This window comes from Thalassophryne amazonica, chromosome 11 (assembly GCF_902500255.1).
Source record: "Thalassophryne amazonica chromosome 11, fThaAma1.1, whole genome shotgun sequence".
Classification (NCBI taxonomy): Eukaryota; Metazoa; Chordata; class Actinopteri; order Batrachoidiformes; family Batrachoididae; genus Thalassophryne; species Thalassophryne amazonica.
The window spans coordinates 2,681,128-2,708,181 of record NC_047113.1 but is presented as its reverse complement, the minus strand read 5'-3'; the positions used below and the strand labels follow the sequence as shown (position 1 = coordinate 2,708,181).

At 43.3% G+C, this 27,054-nt stretch overlaps 1 protein-coding gene across 1 annotated transcript in view; it reads left to right on the top strand.

Moving 5' to 3' along the window:
- Window positions 1–19,597, top strand: part of LOC117520228 (LON peptidase N-terminal domain and RING finger protein 3-like) — a 59,791-nt gene extending 40,194 nt beyond the window's left edge. The window contains exons 9-12 of the mRNA XM_034181538.1: window positions 10,009–10,167; window positions 10,268–10,430; window positions 12,719–12,868; window positions 17,863–19,597. Coding sequence (XP_034037429.1) covers window positions 10,009–10,167; window positions 10,268–10,430; window positions 12,719–12,868; window positions 17,863–18,021 — 631 coding nt within the window. The 3' untranslated portion in view covers window positions 18,022–19,597. The remainder of the gene's footprint in view (window positions 1–10,008; window positions 10,168–10,267; window positions 10,431–12,718; window positions 12,869–17,862) is intronic.
- Window positions 19,598–27,054: the final 7,457 nt, after the last annotated feature.

Sequence of the window (27,054 nt, the reverse complement as noted above, 5' to 3'; positions counted from 1 at the left end):
ATAATTTCTGTAACAAACAGAATGACATGAGGTATGAAGCTGAAAGTCAAAATAATACTGAAAGTTTTTGGGAAGTAAAATTGCCTGAAATGTTTTTTCCCACAGAAATTTCAATAGGTAGATTATACTGTCTTTATTTTACAACCCCAATTCCACTCAAGTTGGGACATTGTGTGAAATGTAAATAAAAACATAATACAATGATTTTCAAATCCTCTTCAACCTATATTCAATTGAATACACCACAAAGACAAGATATTTAATGTTCAAACTGATAAACTTTATTGTTTTTGTGCAAATATTTGCTCATTTTGAAATGGATGCCGGGAACATGTTTCAAAAAAGCTGGGACAGGAGCAACAAAAGATTGAGACAGTTGATGAACGCTCAAAGAACACCTATTTGGAACATTCCACAGGTGAACAGGTTAATTAGAAACAGGTGAGTGTCATGATTGGGTGTAAAAGGAGCATCCCCAAAAGGCTCAGCCGTTCACAAGCAAAGATGGGGTGAGGATCACCACTTTGTGAACAACTGCGTGAAAAAAAATAGTCCAACAGTTTAAGAACAATGTTTCTCAACATTCAATTGCAAGGAATTTAGGGATTCCATCATCTACAGTCCATAATATAATCAGAAGATTCAGAGAATCTGGAGAACTTTCTACACATAAGCAACAAGGCCGAAAACCAACATTGAATGCCCGTGACCTTCGATCCCTCAGGCGTCACTGCATTCAAAACCAACGTCATTGTGTAAAGGATCTTACCACGTGGGCTCAGGAACACTTCAGAAAACCATTGTTAGTTAACACAGTTGGTCACTACATCTATAAGTGCAAGTTAAAACTCTACCATGCAAAGTGAGAGCCAAACATCAACAACATCCAGAAACGCCACCTGTTGGGAAAGTGTAAGTACACGGACCCACAACAGGGGGCGCAAATGAACGGACAATGGAATAGGTCAAATAACAACACTTTACTGTTGCGAACGTGCACAACAAATACAACAAATTACAACAATGGACAAAATTCAATTCACAATGGTGTTTTGTGGGCAGGCTCGAAGATAGGAGACGCCTCTCCAAAGTAGAACCGGAACCATACGGTTTCCTCCGCCACAGGACCCCGGGAATACTGGAGCCGCCAAGTTCCGAACGCCCAGGTGGCCACTGCCTCCGCGTGTCAGACCTGGTACTGCTGGCGAGGAACAAGAACACAATTAAACGTGGGCGCGTCTGCACCCAGCAACCTGCACGGCAGGGAAGCTACCTCCACCTCTCGTTGGAGAAAAAAGTCTGCAATCACTCACAAAAATCACAAAGGTTACTGTCAAGCAGTCAGCTGAGATTATTACCTTCCAGGTAGAACGATATCTCGGCAAAGAGGTGGAGACGTCGTCCTGCTGATATACCCCTGCCGATCAGATGATTGGTAACAGCTGTTGCCGGTGATGTGTGACAGCTGTCACCCTGGCTGCTCCTGTGAGGCGGCTGCACCCTCTGGTGCCTGGAGCCCGCACTCCAGACCGGGCGCCCTCTGGTGGTGGGCCAGCAGTACCTCCTCTTCTGGCGGCCCACACAACAGGACCCCCCCCTCAACGGGCGCCTCCTGGCGCCCGACCAGGCTTGTCCGGGTGGCGGCGGTAGAAATCAGCCAGGAGGGCCGGGTCCAGGATGAAGCTCTTCTTCACCCAGGAGCGTTCCTCAGGTCCGTACCCCTCCCAGTCCACCAAATACTGGAAGCCCCGGCCCATCCTACGGACATCCAAAAGCCGGCGTACAGTCCAAGCCGGCTCGCCATCGATGATCCGGGCAGGAGGCGGTGCCGGGCCCGCAGTACAGAGGGGTGAGGTGTGATGTGGTTTAATCCGGGACACGTGAAATACAGGATGGATCCGCAGTGAGGCCGGCAGCTGAAGCCTCACTGCGGCTGGACTGATGACCTTCTGGATCTTGAAAGGGCCGATGTAACGGTCCTGTAACTTGGGGGAGTCCACTTTGAGGGGGATATCTCTGGTGGATAACCACACCTCCTGTCCTGGTCGATACGCAGGGGCCGGGGGCCGCCGACGGTCTGCATGGGCCTTTGACCTCATCCGGGCCCTCAGCAAGGCAGAACGGGCGGCACGCCACACCCGACGGCACTTCCGTAGGTGGGCCTGGACCGAGGGCACACCGACCTCTCCCTCAACCACTGGAAACAAAGGAGGTTGGTACCCCAGACATACCTCGAAAGGGGAGAGGCCGGTGGCTGACGACACCTAGCTGTTATGGGCATACTCGATCCAGGCCAGATGGGTACTCCAGGCCGCCGGGTGCGCGGCTGTCACGCAACGCAGGGCCTGCTCCATCTCTTGGTTGGCCCGTTCTGCTTGCCCGTTGGTCTGGGGATGGTACCCGGATGAGAGACTCACCGTGGCCACCAGTTCCCGGCAGAAGCTCCTCCAGACGTGCGAGGAGAACTGGGGACCACAATCGGAGACGATGTCTGTTGGGATCCCATGCAGCCGGATGACGTGGTGAACCAGGAGGTTCGCTGTCTCCTGGGCCGTCAGGAGCTTCGGGAGGGCCACGAAGTGGGCCGCCTTGGAGAATCGGTCCACTATCGTGAGGATGGTGGTGTTGCCCTGGGACGGCGGGAGGCCCGTGACAAAATCCAGGCCGATGTGGGACCAGGGGCGATGGGGCACGGGCAGCGGCTGGAGCAGACCCGAAGCCCTGCGATGGTCAGCCTTGCCCCTGGCGCAGGTGGTGCAGGCCTGGATATAATCCCGGACGTCGGCCTCTAGGGACGCCCACCAGAAGCGCTGCCGGACAACTGCCACGGTTCTTCGCACCCCTGGATGACAGGAGAGCTTAGAGCCGTGACAGAAGTCCAAGACTGCAGCCCTAGCTTCTGGTGGGACATATAGTCTGTTCTTCGGCCCAGTTCCAGGGTCCGGGCTTCGTGCCAGGGCCTCCCGGACGGTTCTCTCTACGTCCCAGGTGAGGGTGGCCACGATAGTGGACTCCGGGATGATGGGTTCCGGTGGATCCGACAACTCCGTTTTGACTTCATCTTCATGTACCCGGGACAAGGCATCCGATCTCTGGTTCTTAGTCCCGGGACGGTAGGTGATCCGGAAGTCAAAACGGCCGAAGAACAGTGACCAGCGGGCTTGCCTGGGATTCAGCCGCTTGGCGGTCCTGATGTACTTCAGGTTCCGGTGGTCAGTGAAAACCGTGAATGGCACGGACGTTCCCTCCAACAGATGTCTCCACTCTTCAAGAGCCTCTTTCACCGCAAGGAGTTCTCAATTGCCGACGTCATAGTTCCGCTCGGCCGGGGTCAACCTGCGGGAAAAATAGGCACACGGGTGAAGGACCTTATCGGTCTTCCCGCTCTGGGAAAGCACAGCTCCTCTCCCTGAGTCCGAGGCTTCCACTTCAACCACTAACTGGCGACTAGGATCGGGCTGCACCAGAACGGGTGCAGACGAGAAGCGCCGTTTCAACTCCTTGAACGCGGCATCGCAACGATCCGACCAGGTGAAGGGGACTTTTGGTGAGGTCAGGGCTGTCAGGGGGCTAACTACCTGACTGTAGCCCTTAATGAACCTCCTGTAGAAATTAGCAAAGCCGAGGAACTGTTGCAGCTTCCTACGGCTAGTGGGTTGGGGCCAGTCTCTCACCGCCGCAACCTTGGCCAGATCAGGAGCGACGGAGTTGGGGGAGATGATAAACCCCAGGAAGGACAAAGAAGTGCGGTGAAACTCGCACTTCTCGCCCTTCACAAACAGCCGGTTCTCCAACAACCGCTGCAGGACCTGACGTACATGCCGGACATGAGTCTCAGGATCCGGAGAAAAGATAAGGATATCGTCTAGATATACGAAGACGAATCGGTGCAGGAAATCCCGCAAGACATCATTAACCAATGCTTGGAACGTCGCGGGGGCGTTTGTGAGGCCGAACGGCATGACCAGGTACTCAAAGTGACCTAACGGGGTGTTAAATGCCGTCTTCCATTCGTCTCCCTTCCGGATCCGAACCAGGTGATACGCATTTCTAAGATCCAGCTTAGTAAAGATTTTGGCTCCATGCAGGGGGGGTGAACACCGAATCTAATAATGGCAACGGGTATCGGTTGCGAACCGTAATCTCATTCAGCCCCCTGTAATCAATACATGGACGAAGTCCGCCATCTTTCTTGCCCACAAAAAGAAACCTGCCCCATCGGGGAGGTGGAGTTCCGGATCAGCCCAGCAGCTAATGAGTCCCGGATGTAGGTCTCCATTGATTCGCGCTCAGGTCGTGAGAGGTTGTACAGCCTGCTGGACGGGAACTCAGCGCCTGGAACCAAATCAATGACACAATCGTACGGACGGTGCGGGGGAAGGGTGAGTGCCAGATCCTTGCTGAAGACGTCAGCAAGATCGTGGTACTCAATCGGCACTGCCGTCAAATTGGGAGGGACTTTGACCTCCTCCTTAGCCTGGGAACCGGGAGGAACCGAGGATCCTAAACACACCCGATGGCAGGTGTCGCTCCACTGAACCACCACCCCAGACGGCCAATCGATCCGGGGATTGTGCTTTAACATCCATGGGATGCCCAAAATCACGCGGGAGGTAGAAGGAGTTACAAATAACTCAATCTCCTCCCGGTGGCTTCCAGACACCACCAGAGTTACTGGTGGTGTCTTGTGTGTGAGTAAAGGGAGGAGGGTGCCATCTAGTGCCCGCACCTGCAATGGCGTAGGAAGCGCCACCAGAGAGAGCCCTACCTCCTTTGCCCATCTGCTGTCTAGCAGATTCCCTTCTGACCCCGTGTCCACCAGTGCTCGGGCTTGAAGGGTTAAATCCCCGCTCAGGATTGTGACTGGGAGTCGTGTGGCAATTTGTGTGTGTCTCACTTGAATGTCTTGACCCCCCCTTAGCCCAGTCTCTAAGGGCGAGTGTTGACGTTTTGGCCGTTTGGGGCAGTCTCTCTGTGTGTGCTCTGTTGAGCTGCAGAGAAAACACTCTCCACGGATCAGCCTTCCCATTTTGGCCCTGTGCGTTTCCCTAACAACGTCAACAGGGGGAGCTGTTGCCCCACAAAGCGCTGCGATTGTGGAGCGTGGGGAGGGCGGCCCCTTTTCGAACCCGGAAGGGAGAGGGGCGGCGCGTATCCGGTCACGTCCTTCGCCTCGCTCCCGACGGCGTTCCTCTAACCGATTGTCTAATCGTATAACGAGATCAATAAGCCCGTCTAAATCCCGCGGTTCGTCCTTGGCCACCAGGAGCTCCTTCAGGACCAACGACAGTCCGTTTACGAAGGCGGCGCGGAGGGCAGTGTTATTCCAGCCGGACCTCGCAGCCGCGATGCGGAAGTCGACTGCATAAGCAGCTGCGCTCCGGCGCCCCTGTCTCATTGACAGCAGCACGGCTGAAGCGGTCTCTCCTCTATTTGGGTGATCGAACACTGTTCTGAACTCCCTCACAAACCCATCATATGTCAGAAGGAGCCGTGAATTTTGCTCCCAAAGCACTGTAGCCCAAGCGCGTGCCTTGCCGCGAAGCAGATTAATTACATAAGCTATCTTACTAGCATCAGTCGCGTACATGACGGGACGTTGTGCGAAGACGAGCGAACACTGCATAAGAAAGTCCGCGCATGTCTCTACACAACCCCCGTATGGCTCTGGAGGGCTTATGTATGCTTCAGGGGAAGGTGGGAGGGGTTGTTGAACGACCTGTGGAACGTCACTGTTACGCACAGGGTCGACAGGAGGGAGAGCCGCAGCAGCGCCCTGAGGGCGCGCTTCCACCTGCGCGGCGAGAGCCTCCACCCTGCGGTTAAGGAGGACGTTCTGCTCGGTTATTAAATCCAACCGAGCCGTGAAAGCGGTGAGGATCCGCTGCAACTCACCGACCATTCCTCCTGCGGACGCCTGTGCGCCCTGTTCTTCCATTGGCCGTTCAACAGCCGGTTGACGCCCCTCGGGATCCATGACGTTGGCCGAGATATCCTGTTGGGAAAGTGTAAGTACACGGACCCACAACAGGGGGCGCAAATGAACGGACAATGGAATAGGTCAAATAACAACACTTTACTGTTGCGAACGTGCACAACAAATACAACAAATTACAACAATGGACAAAATTCAATTCACAATGGTGTCGTGTGGGCAGGCTCGAAGATAGGAGACGCCTCTCCAAAGTAGAACCGGAACCATACGGTTTCCTCCGTCACAGGACCCCGGGAATACTGGAGCCGCCAAGTTCCGAACGCCCAGGTGGCCACTGCCTCCGCGTGTCGGACCTGGTACTGCTGGCGAGGAACAAGAACACAATTAAACGTGGGCGCGTCTGCACCCAGCAACCTGCACGGCAGGGAAGCTACCTCCACCTCTCGTTGGAGAAAAAAGTCTGCAATCACTCACAAAAATCACAAAGGTTACTGTCAAGCAGTCAGCTGAGATTATTACCTTCCAGGTAGAACGATATCTCGGCAAAGAGGTGGAGACGTCGTCCTGCTGATATACCCCTGCCGATCAGATGATTGGTAACAGCTGTTGCCGGTGATGTGTGACAGCTGTCACCCTGGCTGCTCCTGTGAGGCGGCTGCGCCCTCTGGTGCCTGGAGCCCGTACTCCAGACAGGGCGCCCTCTGGTGGTGGGCCAGCAGTACCTCCTCTTCTGGCGGCCCACACAACACCACCGCCTTCTCTGGACCCGAGCTCATTTAAAATGGACAGACGCAAAGTGGAAAAGTGTGCTGTGGTCTGATGAGTCCACATTTCAAATTGTTTTTGGAAATCAACAACAACAATTAGTGTCCTCAATTCCCAAACGCTTATTGAGTGTTGTTAGAAGGAAAGGTGATGTAACACAGTGGGAGACATACCACTGTCCCAGCTTTTTTGAAACGTGTTGCAGGCATCCATTTCAAAATGATCAAATATTTGCACAAAAAACAATAAAGTTTATCAGTTTGAACATTAAATATATTGTCTTTTTGGTGTATTCAATTTAATATAGGTTGAAGAGGATTTGCAAATCATTGTATTCTGTTTTTATTTACATTTTACACAACGTCCCAACTTCATTGGAATTGGGGTTGTATCTGGGAATCATATGTCCCATTAGTTTTTACCAATCAGGAAAATTGCAAACTTAAATTTGCGGAGAATTATAACTTCACTGTGATCCCCGTAAACAGTAACCAAATCACCTCAAAATTCACAACTATTATTTCTGAAATGGAGCATTTTTAAAGTGGGGATATAGAAATCCATGACTAAGGGTGAAAATGACCCACCCTACTCAGAGCTATGGGTCCGCCCCTGCACCCCAGGCCTGTGCTGTGTGTGCGGCTGCAGAGAACGAGGGTTTGCTGGTTGTTTTTGAGCTCTGCGCTATCAAACAGACAGGTGCACACTGCTGATCATCTGAAATAGACATATTGCATATTTAAAGTGAAACAATACGTTTGTGTATTTTTAAAAAACATGGCGCCGTCGCTGTGTGTTGGATCCACTGGCTGCTCTCCACCTCGCAGGATGCGATATGTGAAGCAAGTTTAACTATTCAAACAATGCCTTTTTCAGGCTGATTCTTATTGGATTCGATCAGAGTTTTCATCTATTCATCAACGGGATGCACAGCAGATTTATCAGTACGACTTTTGTGGAAAAGTTGCACTCCACAGGCTGTTTTTCACAGGCTGCATTCACGTGCACGTGCAGTAGGGTGGTTCAAAAAAATAAAAGTTGGAAATTCATTACTCTCACCCCTTCATTTTATGATGCTTTGGGGAAAAAAGAAAGCCTGCCAGATATTTTTGTCATACATTAATATTTAGAGGTAGCACATCATAGCTGAAGGTTGTAAATATATCAGTTATCGCTGCCCGAGTGCCCGTGCAATAGGTTATCCATTATCCAGTATCTAATCACATCACTTATAAAGAGGATAGAAGTTAACCACCTGAGTGTAACTAAAGTATAATTTTATTTTCAATTTAAAACTATACCTGGGTTTAAATATTTCTCACAAACAACATACTTTCAAAAAATGTTATTTTAGGCTACAAGCTGAAAATTTTGCTTCAATTCACAGCTTCTTTTCTTTCAGATCTTTGGTGATGGTGAATCTAACATGAGATAAATGTAAAAAGAGACACTTGCTGACTTAACATGCTTAACCATTAACTGGAAACTTCAGTAAAACATGTCAGCTACTAGAAGTAGAACATTTGTATACCTTATTGGTTCCACCACTGAAATAAAGGGAAAACAATTGCCCTCAAATGGGCAAATACTCAAGGTATTTTTCTTCAAACACACTGATTTGAAGAAAACTGTCCATGATGCTGCTGTGACCTCTATAGACATGGCAATTCCTTTTGGGAGAGAGCTAGAATCCCACTGAGGGCAAAGCAGCATCTGATCACAAAGTTAGAAAAGGTGTTCGGAAAATGGAAAACATTGAAAAAGCCAAGAATCGCAATACAGACAAGCAGAAGAAAGATGAAACAGTGTTTTGTGAATCTTGGAGGACTTGTTTGACATGGCACATCAGGATGTCCTAACAATGATAAAGTTTGAAGATGACAGACAGTTCCTACTTGCTCAGCGAGAGAAAGGTAGAAGGGGATGCATGACAGGCATAGATAAAATACAAACTGCCAAAGAACAAAGAGCAGAAAAAAGGAAAGCTGCAGAAGTCAAAATACAAAGAGAAACTGGAGGAGCCTGGACCATCTAATGTCTCACTACCTGACACTGTCCTCCAGCCAGAGTGAAGAGAACACAGAAAGTCCCAGATGAAGAATTTGTTATGCCAGTGCCACAAAAAGCCAGTAAAATTAAAGCTGTTGTAACACCAGGACTTGCAGCAGCATTGGATAGGACCAAAACAACAGACAGAAGTGCCACCTATATTCTGACTGAAACGGCAGCAAGTCTTGGTCATGATGCAAGCAAACTTAAATATCATTATCATGTAAAGGATGTTCTCTTATGTTACACAACTGTATAATGGTTCTTGTGCTGATTCATACCTTTTTGAATATTAAGTACTGCAAGGCATAAAGACTATTATGGTTTGGAGCTAGATCAAAATATATGTGGAAATATATAAAGCATAGACTTATTTAAATTTATCAATAATGAAACAGTATTCATCAATAAAATGAAAATGCAATGTTTGATGTTACAAAATCTTCACTACCCCAGTATGTAGGTACTGTAGGAGCATGATACATGTACGAGAAGAACTGCTCTCACATTTCATGTTTTAGTGTTACTATTTTATGGGATATGAAAAGATTTGATTTTCCAATGTATTGCCATAATTTCTGTCCTGACATATCAATATTAAACTGACAGAAATCATTTGGAAATATCTGGAAATGACCATACTATATGACAAAGTTATTGCCAGCAAAATCTTTAAGGGCTGTGTGCTACCAGTAAGAATTATTAGAGTTTTATTAAATTGTACATGATGTGTTTTTATGTTAGGTACAACAAATTTAGAGGGTGAGACTTGAAGTTTTTTGAAAAAAAAATTTTGATCATTTTTATGGACCACCCTAACGTGCAGCCCCCCCACTGATGGTCTGGGAAAGCAAAAGACCACACCATCAGGTCACCTTCTGTGTGTGTACACACACTGGCCGGGATGGACAAACTCACTTATCCATCTACAGTTTTGCTTTTCATGCCCTAAGTTGTTACCATCACAAGGAATGTTTATACCTAAACTGTAGCTGAATGACCCAAAATAATAAATGAAGCTTCTAGTTTTTGGCTACTCGGGAGATTCTGTAGGTTGGCAAATTAAAAAGTAAAATGAAGGTACTCTAAGTAAAGCCTCAGGACATAAGTTCTTTATATGCTTCAAGGGAAAATCTTGTACTGCTGTTGTCATGTTTGCTTTTTGCCTGGAGACTTTGTCCTTCTTATAACAGCCCTTGTACTGTGACCTTCCTGTGCACCACATCATGACATTCTTTATTTTTCTTCTTTCTTTTCAGCCTTAACAAGAATGTGCCTATATTTGTGTGCACTATGGCCTTCCCCACCGTCCCGTGCCCACTCCATATCTTCGAGCCCTGTTACAGATTGATGATTCGCCGATGCATGGAAACAGGAACAAACTGCTTTGGCATGTGTTTGGGAGACAACCTCAAAGGGTCAGTGCAAAAATGATGTATCTGTTAGCTACAAGACTGTCTCAACACTTCTGTGGGTATAGACCTCACCTCCTGCTCCAACGGTTGTTCCTGGCTCTAGGTTTGCAGACTACGGGTGCCTGTTGGAGATCCGGAATGTGAGGTTTTTCTCAGACGGCCGGTCAGTGGTTGACACCATTGGCAGACGGAGATTCAAAGTCATTCACCACAGCGAGAGGGATGGATACAATACGGCTGATATAGAGTACCTGGAGGATGTAAAGGTATGACTGACTGAAGCAAAAAGACAATAGGAAAAAGATGGCAGGACAAGAGCTAAGATATCTCTCTGTCCGTCAGTCAAGGGAGGACCTAGGTTAGCTCTGTAGCTACTAATACAACCCCTGGCAAAAATTATGGAATCACCGGCCTCGGAGGATGTTCATTCAGTTGTTTAATTTTGTAGAAAAAAAGCAGATCACAGACATGACACAAAACTAAAGTCATTTCAAATGGCAACTTTCTGGCTTTAAGAAACACTATAAGAAATCAGGAAAAAAAACAAAACTGTGGCAGTCAGTAACAGTTACTTTTTTAGACCAAGCAGAGGGAAAAAATATGGAATCACTCAATTCTGAGGAAAAAATTATGGACTCATGAAAAACAAAAGAACGCTCCAACACATCACTAGTATTTTGTTGCACCACCTCTGGCTTTCTAACAGCTTGCAGTCTCTGAGGCATGGACTTAATGAGTGACAAACAGTACTCTTCATCAATCTGGCTCCAACTTTTCTCTGATTGCTGTTGCCAGATCAGCTTTGCAGGTTGGAGCCTTGTCATGGACCATTTTCTTCAACTTCCACCAAAGATTTCATTGGATTAAGATCCGGACTATTTGCAGGCCATGACATTGACCCTATGTGTCTTTTTGCAAGGAATGTTTTCACAGTTTTTGCTCTATGGCAAGATGCATATCATCTTGAAAAATGATTTTCATCATCTCCAAACATCCTTTCAATTGATGGATAAGAAAAGTGTCCAAAATATCAACGTAAACTTGTGCATTTATTGATGATGTAATGACAGCCATCTCCCCAGTGCCTTTACCTGACATGCAGCCCCATATCATCAATGACTGTGGAAATTTACATGTTCTCTTCAGGCAGTCATCTTTATAAATCTCATTGGAATGGCACCAAACAGAAGTTCCAGCATCATCACCTTGCCCAAATCAGATTCGAGATTCATCACTGAATATGACTTTCATCCAGTCATCCACAGTCCACGATTGCTTTTCCTTAGCCCATTGTAACCTTGTTTTTTTCTGTTTAAGTGTTAATGATGGCTTTCATTTAGCTTTTCTGTATGTAAATCCCATTTCCTTTAGGCGGTTTCTTACAGTTCGGTCACAGACGTTGACTCCAGTTTCCTCCCATTCGTTCCTCATTTGTTTTGTTGTGCATTTTCGATATTTGAGACATATTGCTTTAAGTTTTCTGTCTTGACGCTTTGATGTCTCCTTGGTCTACCAGTATGTTTGCCTTTAACAACCTTCCCATGTTGTTGTATTTGGCCCAGAGTTTAGACACAGCTGACTGTGACAACCAACATCTTTTGCAACATTGCGTGATGATTTACTCTCTTTTAAGAGTTTGATAATCCTCTCCTTTGTTTCAATTGACATCTCTCATGTTGGAGCCATGATTCATGTCAGTCCACTTGGTGCAACAGCTCTCCAAGGTGTGTTCACTCCTTTTTAGATGCAGACTAACGAGCAGATCTGAGTTGATGCAGGTGTAGTTTTGGGGATGAAAATTTACAGGGTGATTCCATAATTTTTTCCTCAGAATTGAGTGATTCCATATTTTTTCCTCTGCTTGGTCTAAAAAAGTAACCGTTTACTGACTGCCACAATCTTTTTTCTTGATTTCTTATAGTGTTTCTTAAAGCCAGAAAGTTGCCATTTGAAATGACTTTACTTTTGTGTCATGTCTGTGATCTGCTTTTTTCTACAAAATTAAACAACTGAATGAACATCCTCTGAGGCCGGTGATTCCATAATTATTGCCAGGGGTTGTAAATCTCCGTCCGGACCCAAACAAAGAAAACACGTGTTTTTCTCTGCACTCGTTGGTTCTGGCAGCACAGTGTAAACAGTGAAAGAATGCCACAGTGTTGTGTGCCCATGTGCACCAATCGATCTTATACTTCGCCGGATTTGTCTTTCTATACATTTCCGACTAATGGTAAAGAAAAAAGTAGATGGGTACAGCTGATAAGGTAAATAAAAACGACTATATTAGATATGTTACTGCCAAGTGGACCCAACAGATAATGTTAATGTCACCTTCGCAAAAGTATTTAATTTAGATCAGTGACTGCAAGTGGGACGGGTTAAATTAAACAACTGAATGAACATCCTCCGAGGCCAGTGATTCCATATTTTTTGCCAGGGGTTGTATATGAAATAACTGTGATGAATTGTACTTTTTCTTGGTTTGGCTGTAAATGGGATATGTTGTGAGTTTGACCATTTGTTTAAGCAAAATGGCTTGTTTGTGTGTTTGTAGGTGGAGGGCAGTGAAGAGCAGGAGCTGCAGTCGTTGCATGATGCAGTATATGACCAGGCTTTAGTTTGGGTCAACTCCCTCAATGCTGAACAGAAGGAACGCATCGAAGGACACTTTGGACCCATGCCTGAGAAAGACTGTGAGCCTCAGGTACACACATACACACAGTTTACATGGCCACACCTGCGTTGGTTTAATTTGTTGTCTTGTGTGTTTGTGTATGAACAACGCTGTTATGTTACATCAAACCAATCTGGGTGGAGTCATTCAGGATCAGCCCAAGTGATTTGACTTTGAGAAAAATCTGTTAAAACTCAAGGTCATAGGTCAGGACAGGTCTTGCAGCATGTGCTGGTGCTGTGCAATTTCAGTTTATTAATTTATATAGTGCCATCTCACGGCAGAGTCGCCCCAAGGCGCTTCACATAACACACAATTCATAACAACAGAGTAAATTTAAGATCAAAAAGGGCACAATAAAAGAGTAAAACACAGTAGAATAAAAAAACATTACAAGGCAAACATAAAAACAGAATACATTAATAAGACAGTCTAAAAAAAAGTGGGTCTTCAGTCTTGATTTAAAGTGGATATGACACCTAAAAAATTAGGTAAAACTGATATAAATATCAAAATATACATACAGTATAGTAAGTTGAAAGTGGTTTTAATTATTATCACTGAGAAATAAAGTTTGTACAGCTTCTCAAAAGTGTGTTTCTTGGAAAGCGCGCTGGCAGCGTTCCATCAGCGGTCACATGATGCTGTGACGTCACAGCGTGGAGAGTACCATCTTTGTCTGTTCGATTAACAACAGGAACAGATGGACCTCCTGAGGATGTCGCAGCAGTGATTAGACCCTACAGATTGGAGCCGTATCTTTCGGACGAACATTCAAACCAGGAGCATTCTGGCAGCGAAAATAATGCCGACGTGTTTATGGTGGAGCCGAAGCAGAGGCAAGAGACGTGCCAATTCCGATGGATTCTGAAAGGCTGCAGAATATGGAATGGTAAGGGAGGCTTTCATTTTTGTTGCTGCTGTTTATAACACTCTAATTACTGTATAGCATTTTCGATTCGAGCGTCTGTTTACTACCTTTGTTATTGTTCCGGAGCCGTGATAGTGTAGCTGCTACTTGTGGACCACCGTCATTACCTTCGGGTTTTTGCCGTTTTCGAGTGCCTGGCATTGCCTTCATCCATGTTTAGTTACGTTATTTTCACGAAAGAATAAGAAATAAACGGCGAAAGTTTCGAAAAAGATCACCAAAAACAACAGTGAACATGCCGCCGTCGTGTTTACACGCCGTCGTTGTGTTTACATGACGCCACTGTGTTGACTACGTAAGTTCCTTGACCATTTCAAGATTATTGTGAATATATTATTTGGGGTTGACATTTTATGTGTTCCTGTGAGTGGTGTGAGAACACGGAGATGGTAGAGGAAAGTGTCTGCTGTCAGGAGCAAATGCGTGTGTGCGAGCGGCAGCCGGACATTTCGTGCATCGCACAACACCGCAGCTTTTGATCAGTCTGCCTGGACTTGAAAAGGCTAAAACCATTCACCCTTGTGTTTGTGCAATATGCTGCGACACACTGGTCAGGCATATCAACAAACAAGTCCCTGAGAGCTGTGTTTAATCAAAGTTTCTGCCGCTAAAAAAAGTGTAAACAACGGCCGCCAGGCGCGCAAGCCGATATGGTCTACACATAGTGACGTATTTCAGGATTGGTGCTCAGCGGGAAGCTGGTCACGGGGCGTGCACATTTTTCAGTGGTGGGACGTTCAAATGTTGTATATAACAGGAGAACCGCGTCCATTTTCCTAAAACGCTTAGGTTGACCAAATTATATAACCTTTGTTACATGTAATAAGACTATGCTGTCTTTAAGTGTCATATCCACTTTAAAAGTCTCCACCGTGTCGGACTGCCTTATAGCTGCAGGTAGATCGTTCCAAAGAGTTGGACCACGGTAGGAGAAGGCTCTATACCTCTGTGCATTGCCACATCCACAAAATTAGGGAACCGTCATGAGTCCTGGATAGTAACTACAGTTGCAAATCATCTATCTCCACCTCTTAAAAGTGCGTAACCATTTATCTGCCATGGGTCTTCTTCAGCTCCTAGGACCCTCAAGCCTGAGGCACCTGCATCCTGGATCATGCCTAAAGAAATGCATGACACAGTTATTCTAGTGGTTCCCAAGGATCTTCTGAAGAGACTTGGCAGGAAAGCTGCCTCATCATCAGCTTAGGTGACACTCGCCAACATCCGAGTTTTGGTCCAGTTCTTATATAATGGAGGATGTTCAGAACGGCTGCTTTGAGGAATTCGTTACAGATATAACCTTTGTTTACTATGAAACACCAATATAAAGTCATATCACCTTTCTGTTAGTCACATGACCTTTGATCTTGGGTTACCTTGAAAGGTCAAACTCAATGACCCATTTAACCTGGGAATTGATTTGTTCTTAGTCTGAGGCAGGGGTCTTGTTTTAGGTTTACAGAATTCTGACATTTTGACTTCAAGTCCCACATGTGCAATTCAACCATTTATGTCTTCATCCAATGTGCAAAAGAACAGTTTCTAGTTTAGGCTGGGAGTGTCACAGTGGGTACAGGACACAGTCTCACTATGAAACATGTCTCTACATTTCACACACCCGGCACTAGGGGTCACCAGCGCTGCTCCCGGAGATGATCTGCTCTGCATGTTTTCCACGTCTCCCTGCTCCAACCTTTGCTAATTAAGTAAAGCCACATACTCATTACACGATCATGCAGTATGAAATGTGTGTTTTGTCAGGATTGCACAGAAACACAAGTTGTATTGTAACGTATGTGTCTTGGTAAAGTCAGACTGCAGTGCAACATTTCAAGCATGCTCAAAATGTCTGTGACGTGGCCACGGCCATATTTCCCGTATTACATCATAAAGCACATTGAGACACATAGAGCACCGCACAGGTGTGCAAGAACGCAGACAGACAGACACATTTGCACTTGCGAAACAGGAGTAACCAAAGTGAAAACGTATCTCACTCACCTGTGGTCAAAGTCCACCAGATATCCATAAAGACTTTGTGTGAGGAGGAGATGATCCATGTTTCTCTTGAAATCCCAAATAAAAGCATCAAAAAGAATGTTTTCTAAAAGTAAAGACGCAAAGTTTTAAAGGACCCACTTCCAGTGTGCACATGGAGTGTTGGAGTCCACAGAGTGGACAAAGAGGAAGAAGTAGGACCTGTATAGACTTGAGGCCCACTGGTGTTGGTGTTTATCTCCGTATTCCGGAGCATCAAGCAGATGAGAGTCTACAACTCCCCCCGAATGGGACACCAGTCCAACGCACATTACTTCTCCAGCTGAGGCCAGGACCCCTTAACAGCTGGGTGGATTACATGTCTTGTCCAAGAACAGACAGGTGGCGTAAGCAGGGTTCAAACCCAGGTCAATTGGAAGACCAGCTCCTTATGCACTCAGTGACCTGATCCACTAAAAAGATGACATAATAGGAAAAAAATGTTCTCATGCACACAGTTTATAATTAATTTCCATAATTTGGTTAAGTTGTACACATGAAGTAAATACTTAAATAATTTTGTTGGCACTGGAATAGGTGAGATGGTGCACGCGATGCAACGTTCTCTCTGCACAAACATCTATTCTGTGCTCAATAAGTGTGTCATTTTTTATTATTATCCACATAAACTCTCGATGTCTCTCAAACAGGTTGTTAGTTTAAAGTAATTAGCTTTAGCCAAGACATGACCGACTTCTGTGTGCTAACATGGGCTAATGCTAACAGGCCAGACTAGCCGCTCACGGAACTGTATCATGTCACGTAAACAATAACAGTTTACCCAAATAAATATTAAAACCAAATAACTTGAAATGAATGTAATTAAAGGGTGGAACCAGTAGGTAAATGATAAACATAGTAAAATATGTTCGATATGTATGAACGTCCACACATCATCAGACACAACAGGGTTATTCCTGTTCTAATCCAATTCCATCGTTTGCATGGTTTATTTTTCTGAAGGTAATTTGGGTGGCGAGGCTTACCGTGAAGCAGTGAGCGTCTCTCCATCAAATCAGTAATCCATCAAACGTGAAAATCCATAAAACGTGAAACGGTAATTCTGTATCAGAATCCACATCAATATTTTGTTACAGTAGCTTAAACTCACTCATTTTAGCAGCAGCGGCACACGACTTTCTCTCACTCTGAGCTAACAGCGCTAACAGCTAGCAGCGTGCACAGCACACAGGTGTTCTGACGAATTGTGCATCTTGACAGTTCCGTGTCCTGATAATACTGTGCATGCGCAGTTGTGCGCGCATTTGCTGTTGCACGCGGAGGACAGGAAAGACATTCAGCGGTCATGACGTCTCGTCAGAACACCGGTCAGGACACGGAGTAATACATCTTTGGCCACCGTTCCACAGATATTATACGCCTGATATTTCACATGATTAACCAATCAGATTCGCAGAAAAAATGTAATTGGATTAGAACAGTAATTATTCATTTTCTATACCCACTTATTCCAGTTCAGGGTCTGGTGGGAGGTGGGCTGGAATCTGTCCCAGCAAATGGGGCTTGAGGCAGCGTTTACTTTGAACAGGCCGCCAGCGTGTCACAGGGCCACAGACAGACAAACATATGAGCAATTTAAAGTTTCCACTTCACCAAACCTGCATGTCTTTGGATGTGCGAGGAAGCCGGAGCACCTGGAGGGAACCATAATGACAATAACAGTTACTAATAATAATAATAATAATCATATTATTACAAGTTAGCATTTCTGGATCAAATTCTTCATTAGAACATTCCAGTGACGTCTGTTTACATCAGCATCTACAGATTCTGTGCACTAATCAGAACATTATTTCTGGGTTCTAAGTTTCAGCTACCAAAATAAAAATACATTTAACCTTCATTCTGTGCGATGGCAGCTGAAGTTTTAAAACCAGGGCACATAAAATCCAAAACTATCTGCATAGTTGGATACTATGAGGGTTATGAAGAAAACAAATGTTGCAGTCAAAGTATGCCATTTTTCAAGATTTGGCAAATAGATGAAATGAATGTTTCACACTGTCTTGTTTTGTGTGTCTTTGTCTCCTTGCAGGCCAGTCCAAACGGTCCATCGTGGTGCTGGTGGTTACTCGCCGTTCTTCCATTAGAAGGTCGGGCCCAGCTCCCGTTTCTGGCCCTCACCTCTCTGAAAGACCGGCTCAACGGCATCCACAAGGTTCTGCTCTTCATGGCCCACAACAGGCACCGATGACGTGTTCAGTTCAGCAGTGAAGTTCTTGTTCTTCTGTTTGAAAGACAAAAAAACAACTTGTGTAGCTTTTAGTAAAGCAGCGTTGAGCTCCACCTATGCATCAGCAGCAACTGAAAGACAAACAGCAAACGTGCAGCTACAGTAGAACTGAATAATTAAGTAGCTTTTAACGTATCACATTGTCTTCACCACGTGCTGCAGAGCTACGTTTTCCTTCATGTCCAACATGTGTCATGCTGCATTCAGAAAGGAGGCGGATCAGACTCATTACAGCGTCCGCTGGACCACAGTGTTCGGACAGGACAGGACTTGTGTTATTACAGCAACGTGTTAAGGGCGAAAACACTTTGCTACTGGACTCGAGCTGTGAGACCAACTCAGTGGACGTCCAACTGAAAAAGCTGCCTGTACAAACATGGCATTAGGTCCAAAATACAGCAAATATCTCCTTTAAAAACAGTCATAATTAAAAAAAACACAACAACAAATCAAAACAAAAAGATCTTTTGTGCTAAACTGCTGCAAGTGGTCCTCCAGGTTTCAGTGCACAGTCCCTGCCTGCACGTCAAACACAAGTATTCTGCACGAGACCACGCCATCAGGTCGCCTTTTGTGTGTGTAAATGGAAATGGCTACAGTGGAGTGTTGATAAATATTAATGAATATTGCAGGGATTAAAGTTTTATGTTGGTACAACAGATTTCCATCAGTTGGGCTGCCAAAAAGCGACTTTCATGCTGATGCTGTCTTGACACAGAATCAAGGCTGGACGCAAGATATGAAACTTACCACATACAAAAGTCGATTTTTAGAATAACACCGTTTATGTTTTGTTTTGGGTTTTTTCTCTCCTGGCAGCGAGTCGTGTCCTGTCTGCAGGGGGCGGTGTGTTTGAGTGTCTCTCAGTGCACAGAGAGTAAAGAGCAGGGGTTTACAAACATACTTTTAAACTTTTCTTTTTTTCAAAGTCTACCCTAGGTGTCCCTGTGAGTGTCCTTGCTGTGGTTAAACTAAAAACACAGCTGGAGACCCACAATGCATTAACAACAAACACTTGTTTTTTTCCCCCTCAAAATGCCCCTAAATCTCTTTCTGAGGGCGGCATGACATAAATGCGCTGATAAAACTTTCTTACTTCTTAATTAGGTGCTGCTTTCAACATAAATACACAAATTCTTGATTGTTTCGGCTCAGAGACTGCAAGTCAGGTGTGCATCCAGACAGAAAGAGGATGTTGTGGGGAGGGAGGTACGTGCCTTCCGCAACACCCCTTGATTAAAGGTCCAATTTTGAAGATATTTTTTATATAATCTGTCTATTTATAGCCCCGCGCTACAAATAGAACTTCGGCCATTGACAACAGCTCGCCAGTGAACTAGGGTTCGGGCTGTTCAGGCTCTTCTTCATACTACTACTCATCATCATCATAATAATTATTATTATTATAACAACTAAAATGTTTGAATTGGTATTAATCTGGGCCTACGTTTTACTATAGTTCTTGACTAACTTTAATTGATGAGCTGTTTACAGTGCAGCAGATAACAGAATATTTCCAGAGGAATCCTTCAAATGGTGATAGAAGCACCAAATTTGGCACAAATACTCCTTAGACATTACTCTTTTGAGAAAAGAAAAGAAAAAACAATTGGCCACTTGAATTTTCGGTAGGCAGCCAGGTAGGGGTCGATTGAAGAATTACACAGTGGTCAAATTTATAAATGTTCCAATCATATTGAAAACTACACCACATTATTTGTCATAAATGCTCCAAAAAGATATAGTTTGGACTGTCTGTGACTGAATGTTATGGGGTAAAAACAGCAAGAATGGTGACAAAGGTCCATTTCAGTTTGTACAGGGGTCAAAAGTTAAAGTTGCTATAATTTTGTTAAAAAGTGATGCAAATTATTGGTTGAGATAATAGAATTAATAAATGGAATAGTTCTGCCAGATTGTTTAAGTTATCTGCTGCACTAATAAAAGTAAGTTTAGTTAATTAAATTTTTCTGCATAACTAAAGTAATGTAATGTCAAAGCTCAGCATTACAGAGTCAGATGGGATGAGGGAAGCCAAAAAATAGGAAAATGATTGACTGTTGTGGTTAGTAATCTGATCAAACAAACATGTCGGTTGTGATGTCAAGTTTGTTTAAAGGCAAAAAAAGGAAAAAGGAAATACAACACATATTAAGAAGTACAACTAAATTGTGGGGGATTGTGGTGAGAAAACGGTGAACAAAAACCCCTCCAGAATCCCTGGACATCAAAAACCCAAATTTTTCTGGGAGCCCCCCCCCCCCCCCCCCCCCCCCCCGGCTGGCTGGCAAAGGTCCACTTTCACCAAAAAAGCCCCACTCCCCCATTTCAGATCCCGGCTACAGGCCTGAGATTTTAATTGTTACTGAATGAAGTAAAAGCTGTAGACAAGCTGTCTGCTTAAAATTTGTTTAAATATTTAAATAATGTGAAGGTTAAAATCTTTCTGTAATAGAAAAGAGCAGCGATGGTTAGTGAGGGAAATATAATTTTGTTCAGCAGGAGAACAACTTGCTGTTTTCTTCATGGTCTCCATCCTGTTTTACCTTAAACACTACAACACGATCGCAAAAGGGTTTCTACAGAAAGGTAGATGGTGAACAGCTTATGATTTGGCTGTGAAAAAAAAAATTCAGTCAGATGATTTTATTTATTTTGCTTTAATCCCTGATATTGACAGGTTATACTTGTTCACTCACATTTGTGTCCTTTTCAGCGATTGAGACACATTTACACCACCAGCAATTCCTACACTTAAGAACACAGAGGCGGCATAGGCCCACTTTGAAATCTGAAAACCTTTAATCCCTTTAATCACAGTTTGGATAAACACCTAAGACAAGATAAAGACTTTCCATACATATGCTTTGTTAAAGTAGGTCAGAGAAATGGAAAAATAAGTTTAAATCCTCTGGCGTGGTTTTATTACTTCTGATTACACATTAAAAATAATCAAATATTTTAGGTCATTTTAAACTTTATTACAAATAGAAAATTTGACTTTTTAATTATTTTTTTTTAATGACCTCATAGACCACCTTCAGTACCCTGAAGTCCACCGGGGTTCTGCAGCCCACACATTGGGAATCACTCCACTACAGGTGTGCTGAACATCAGTGTTTACAGGGATCCCTGTGTTTATTATATTATGGAGTATTCCGAAGTCCAAAACCCTTCCCTTTTTTTTCTTTTTTTTTTCTTTTTTTTTTTTTGTCTTCTCCACGTGCTGCAGCTGACAGCACAGGACTCCTTATTTTCATGGGTCTCCTTGAAGGCTGTTGTGCTTTTTGATTTATTCATTTTTTAAATTTGTTGGGACTTTTTCATTATTTATTACCTTTTTATTATTTGTGCATGCACTGATGTTTACATGTGATTAAAAAGACATTCTGATCTGCTCACTTTTCAAAAACTATTTTATTTATATTTGACCCTGAATTAAATCCAGCAGGACACCATATGTGGAAGAGTTCAGAGCTGTCCATAAAACCCCCTTTGTGTTCACATTCAGAGGGAATCTCACTGAAAACTAGTGCAGAGTGAACCATCAGATCTGTTTGAGATTTATATATATATATATATATATATTTTTTTTTTTTACCTTCAGTATGTTGATGTCTGTGGATTTCTCTGCTGCCTGCGGCCTCCTTGACGGCTGACAAGCATTTAGATCCTCCGCAGTGGAATCATTCCAAACAGATCCCATTTTATTTCACTTTTTACTCAGATAAATTTTGCAGTTCCATTATCTGTAAGTGTTGGAGTAGAAAAGTGGACTCCAGCAGGGGTCTGAGGGTTCTCTGTACAGACTGCGTGACCACACTGCAGTATTTCAGCTATCCCAGAAAGTAACACCTGGATTACAGTATTTTTATAGAAATTGGCCTGAATTGTGAACCAATTTGTGATTAGAAACATGCCAGAATGTCTGCTTTGATTGATAGTTGTTGATACTGAAGGCCGGGGCCTTTACTGTCGTTGTTGAAAACTAAAACCCAGCTGTTCGTTATCCAGTTTGTCCACATTATGCTGTTTTCCATTAAAGATGTCGTACTGTCCAGAACTGATTTAAAATCTACATTTTGCAGTTAAGATGGTTGGGACTGCATGTTAAACATGCTCTCATTCCTAGAATCCTCTCTGTGCATGTACAAGGAAACAGCTTTGATTTAACCAACATTTAGAGCCAAAGCGGCTCTGTTTGGACCTAAGTGACCTATGTCACAGAGGTCCACGTCTGCCCTTCTGTACTCTGAGCCACTCCCACAGCATCTGTGGGACAGAAACTGTACTGTTAAATCCCCATGATCCCTGAACCCTCAAGAATTTAACTGGTGTTATTGGGAAATTGGAGCAACTTTAACCTTTGACCCCTGTACAAACTGGAATTGACCTTTGTCACCATTCTTCATGTTTTTACCCCATAACTCTATAACATTTATTTATAGATAGTCCAAACTATATCTTTTTGGAATCGTTATGACCATTCAAATACTGTGATATAGTTTTCAATATGATTGGAGCATTTTTAAAGTTTGACCCCTGTGTAATTTTTCATTGACCTCTACCTGGCCGCCAATTGAAAATTCAAGTGACCAATCCACTTTTTTTTTTCTTTCAAATCAGTAATGTGTAAATGAGTATTTGTGCTGATCTTGGTGCTTGCATCATCATTTGAAGGCTTGTTTATCTGCTGCACTAACGTTGCTTTTTTAGTTGGTGTTTTTTTACTTTCTTCACGGCTGAGGCGTGTTCTGGGCTCTTGCCTTACAGAGCGAATGAGAGCCAATTATCAAGTAATTAAATTACTTAATTTGTCAAAATGGCATAGTTCAGCAAAAATAGATTTAAATAGATTGATGAAGAAACTGTTTGGAAGGCTTTTTTTCTTCTCTTTTTTTATTTATCTAGGTTTCCCAAGACAACCCAGTTTCTCCACATACAGACACAATTGTGGCACTTTGAGGAAGTTTAACATGAAACTCCAAACATATTTAACTAAAATGTAGTTGGAAGTAGTTTTGCACAGTATAACTCCCATTAAAACTTACTAAGTATTAAATGTCTCCTTTCACATAAACATGCATTTACAGTTTCCTCAAACATGACAAAACCATAAAAAAGTGACATTTTAAATGTGTGCATATAAAGTTTCAAAGGGTAAACACACAAACCTTTCTGCTTACTGGCTCAGGAGGCTGTTAACTTTAAAAGTGACTGTTCCCCTTTGGATTTCACTGCCCATCCTTTTAAAGGTGATTGACACATTTGTGTCCCTTCTACATGAATGATGAGATCCCAGAGCACATATGTTGATCTAATCAAAATGAGCTGAAAACCTGAAAATTTTCCAATACAACAGCTGTAAAATTTCTCAAAAATGACGTTCTTGTAACATCTGTGTGAAACCAGGGTTTGTTTTCCATCAACAACAATAAAAAAGCATGCAGTCCACATCTTCACGCCGTGTGCCCTTGGGGCGGGGGGGTTGAGGCCTGGACAGGAGTGATTTTGTGGAAACACGCTTTTGTTGAAAAAATGTCGTTTGGGACGTTTGAGGCCTTGCTGTGTGTGATGTAAACTGTGCAGCAGATTGTTGAACTTTGCCTTCAGCAGAGCCATTATTTATTTATTTTTAAATTTTATGTTCATGTTTGAGTTTTACTGATTGTTTCTTCTCTTTCGAGTACATTTTGCCTCACCCTGATCACTTTATTTCACATGTAATATTACAGGGAGTTTAATGTAAAACCATCAACATGCTTTGTTTTGTATTTAAAGGGTGGAAGCCATGAAAGACGAGGTGGTTATGTGCAGTAACATCTCTGTCCCCAGAATATTGGACATGTATATCGGTGCACTACTGGCCTCATAGTCACGTGATTTCTCTCAGTCAGCAGTGGGGTTTAAGGTTGTAGAACTGAATTGTTAAACGATAGTGTGGATCTGTGATCAATGTGAGACAGTGTGAGGATTTCAACTCAATAGAAACATCTGCTTTGAATCATGTCTGACATCAACCCAACTATAGTAACGACAAAAATTACAGTCAGTGAGGAAACGATTGTGTAAGAATGCAGCTTTGGTTTGGTGAGCAGAGGTGCTGATTTGTTGTAATTTATCTTATTGGGGTCATTTTTACACAAAAATTGAATTTTGGCTTTACATTTGTATTGTTTCATTGTTTGTATGTGGCAGCAGTTTTTGTGCCTTAATTTTTTTTTCCCTCCCATGTATAAACTCATAGCAAACAAGCTCAGTTCTCTGAATAACATCTTATTGTCATTATCATGCTTCTTTGTTATTTGTGTTTTGTACTGAAGCAAAATTTGGAGTCAGTCTGTTTTAAAAGCTCCGTCTGTGTGAGTGTCAAAAATGTTTGTAGGCGAGTTTGTTCTTAATTCATAAAAACTGAACATTTTTGAAGGAGACGTGTAACTAGGAGAAGAAAGAGTGACATCAAAGTTATTTACAGTATTGAAATTTTCCAGCAAATGAAAGTTGAGAACTGCTGTTAAACCAATAGTAAGAAAAAGTCCTACAAAAGATCAAAAATATTAGTCAGTGCTACAGTCAATTTTTTTTTAACCTGTTAGTCATTTTATAAGCTAAAGTATGTGCCCTGTAAAAAATGAAGTGAGCAGATACATAAACAACACAGTCACTCAAACACAATAAATACAGTCATCTTGTAAGTCGCCAGATAAAAACGGCATAAAAACGATAAACTGATTAAACTGACTAACTTTTCTGCTCTAGATAAATACACATGAACATTTGTTTTGCTTAAGTAATACCACATGCAGCAGTAGCCTAGGTAGCCACCAGACCAAGGCTTTGGAAATGAAAAACTGCCAAACAAGCTCATTTCAAGAGACCTGTAACCTCAGCTGCACCTGCTCCTAATTTCCGTCATCCATGTGATAAGGTTACTCCCTGCAACAGGCCAAGACATTTCTGACAGGTGGCAGTTTTCAGTAGGTAAGAAATGTCTATGGTATTTTACAGAAACAAACTTGTTTTTAGTAATGATCTGGTGTATCAAGGTTAATCATGTAATCACATTATATTCATTATGTGTCTTTTTAATTTGGTGAGTTACAAGATGACATTTATTGTTGGTGAATTATCATGTGAACAACCTGGAATGGATTGACTCCTTTTATCCATCTGTTACTGCTTTTATCTAAGAATACGGCGTGTCTCACAGTTGCTGGGCATGTCGGGGCTTATTGCGGAGAATAATCTCAGCACGATTGAATATTAAAAGAATATTTAATTTAAAATCACTATGCAGCATGAATATCAATCTTTCAGTCCGGTTGTCCAGACAACACTTGATTTTTCCCTGCGTGTTACCAGCATAAGGTTTAGTCCTTACCAGCCCTGTTGTATAAATAATAATTCAAAAACAAGAAATGTAACATCAATTTAAAAGGGCACATAATGAAGATAAAGTGATTAGAGGGTGGTTAACTGTTGGTGCACCAGAACAACTGAAAAATAACTGTTGTGTTTATGAAAAATTCCAAGGAACAGTTTGACACCTTTATGCACACTGCCACCTAGAGGAAGGTTCTGGAATGTGCATCCATATAAAATTATGAATTTCAAACGCAGCTGCTCCTGTCAGCAGAGGATCTCTGTGTGCACAACTTATTTAATTAACCAAACTTGTACATGTTCATATTTTTTACGAGAATTACTCAAAAACTATTGAAAGGCACCGGTGGTGGTGGCCAACTGGTTAGTGGGCTTGGTTTCAGTGCAGAAGGTTCCCGTTTCAAATCCCACCCCTTCCACATTTCTCCATGTAATGTGGAGTTGCGTCAGGAAGAGCATCCGGTGCAAAATGTGTGCCAAATCAACATGCAGAGCCGCCCTGTGGTGACCCAAGCGCAAACAAGGGAGCAGCCGAAGGAACTTACTCAGAAACTATTGAAGAGGTTTTTATTAAGAATAGTCAGATTTGGACTCAGAGCTGGATGAAGGGCCATCTACTCCTGAATGACTTTAAAAAGTGAAAATCACAAAACAGTTTACAGTTCATTAGTGTGTGTATAAGATTAGATAGAACTTTATTAATCCCTTGGGAAGACTCAGGGAAATTAAAGTTAAAGCAGCACACAGGGTAAGAAGCACACAGAGTATTAAGTAGAAGTGAGAGAAAATTAGCAAAATGTTAATACAAATATAAATACCAGAAATACTATCTTACTGGCTACAACTGCCTCTTGCTTCTCCTCCCCCTGAGTGAGGAGTTGTAGAGTCTCTGAGGGACAAAGGACTTTTTCAGTCTGTTGGTGCTGCACTTGAGAATACATCTACTTCAAGAAATGTAACATTAGTGAGTTAGTTCAATTTATTTTATTAATGCCCCGTTTACACCAGACTGAGACCTATACCAGGTCATGACATTTACAGGTCTCGGCTGGTCTCCGCTTTCAGCTGCTATTTGTGTTTACACCAAGCGTGCACAGCAACAGAACGGTGCGAGTGAAAAATATGCTAATATCCACGATCACTGATGCAAGCCCATGCAGAGTCTATTAACGACCCGCAGGATCAGGTTCAGAGTGAGCTGAGATGGGAGATACACGGGTCTCATAACTGGTCTTGATAAACTCTTGTTAACTGGACACACAACTTCTGTGAGTGTTTTAAACAGATCAACACACTCACACACATGATGGAGACCAATGGTAACCAAGAGAGATCTTTTCCATTGTGAGGAGCCTGCAACCCCAGTGGGAGTCTGTGAGAGTGACGATGAGCAGAGACCGTTTTTTGATCGCAACTCGGTGTAAACAGGGTGTTTGTATAATGCCAAACCACAACAGGTCAATCGGTTATAATTTCAACTACTGATACTCTTATATTTTAACATATGGTCAGAAATAAATGCAAACAATTTTGTTTAATCAAAATATTTTTTGAAAATGTCCAAAGTTATTTGGCAACAAGAAAAACCAAAATGCTTTCATAAAGTGAGAC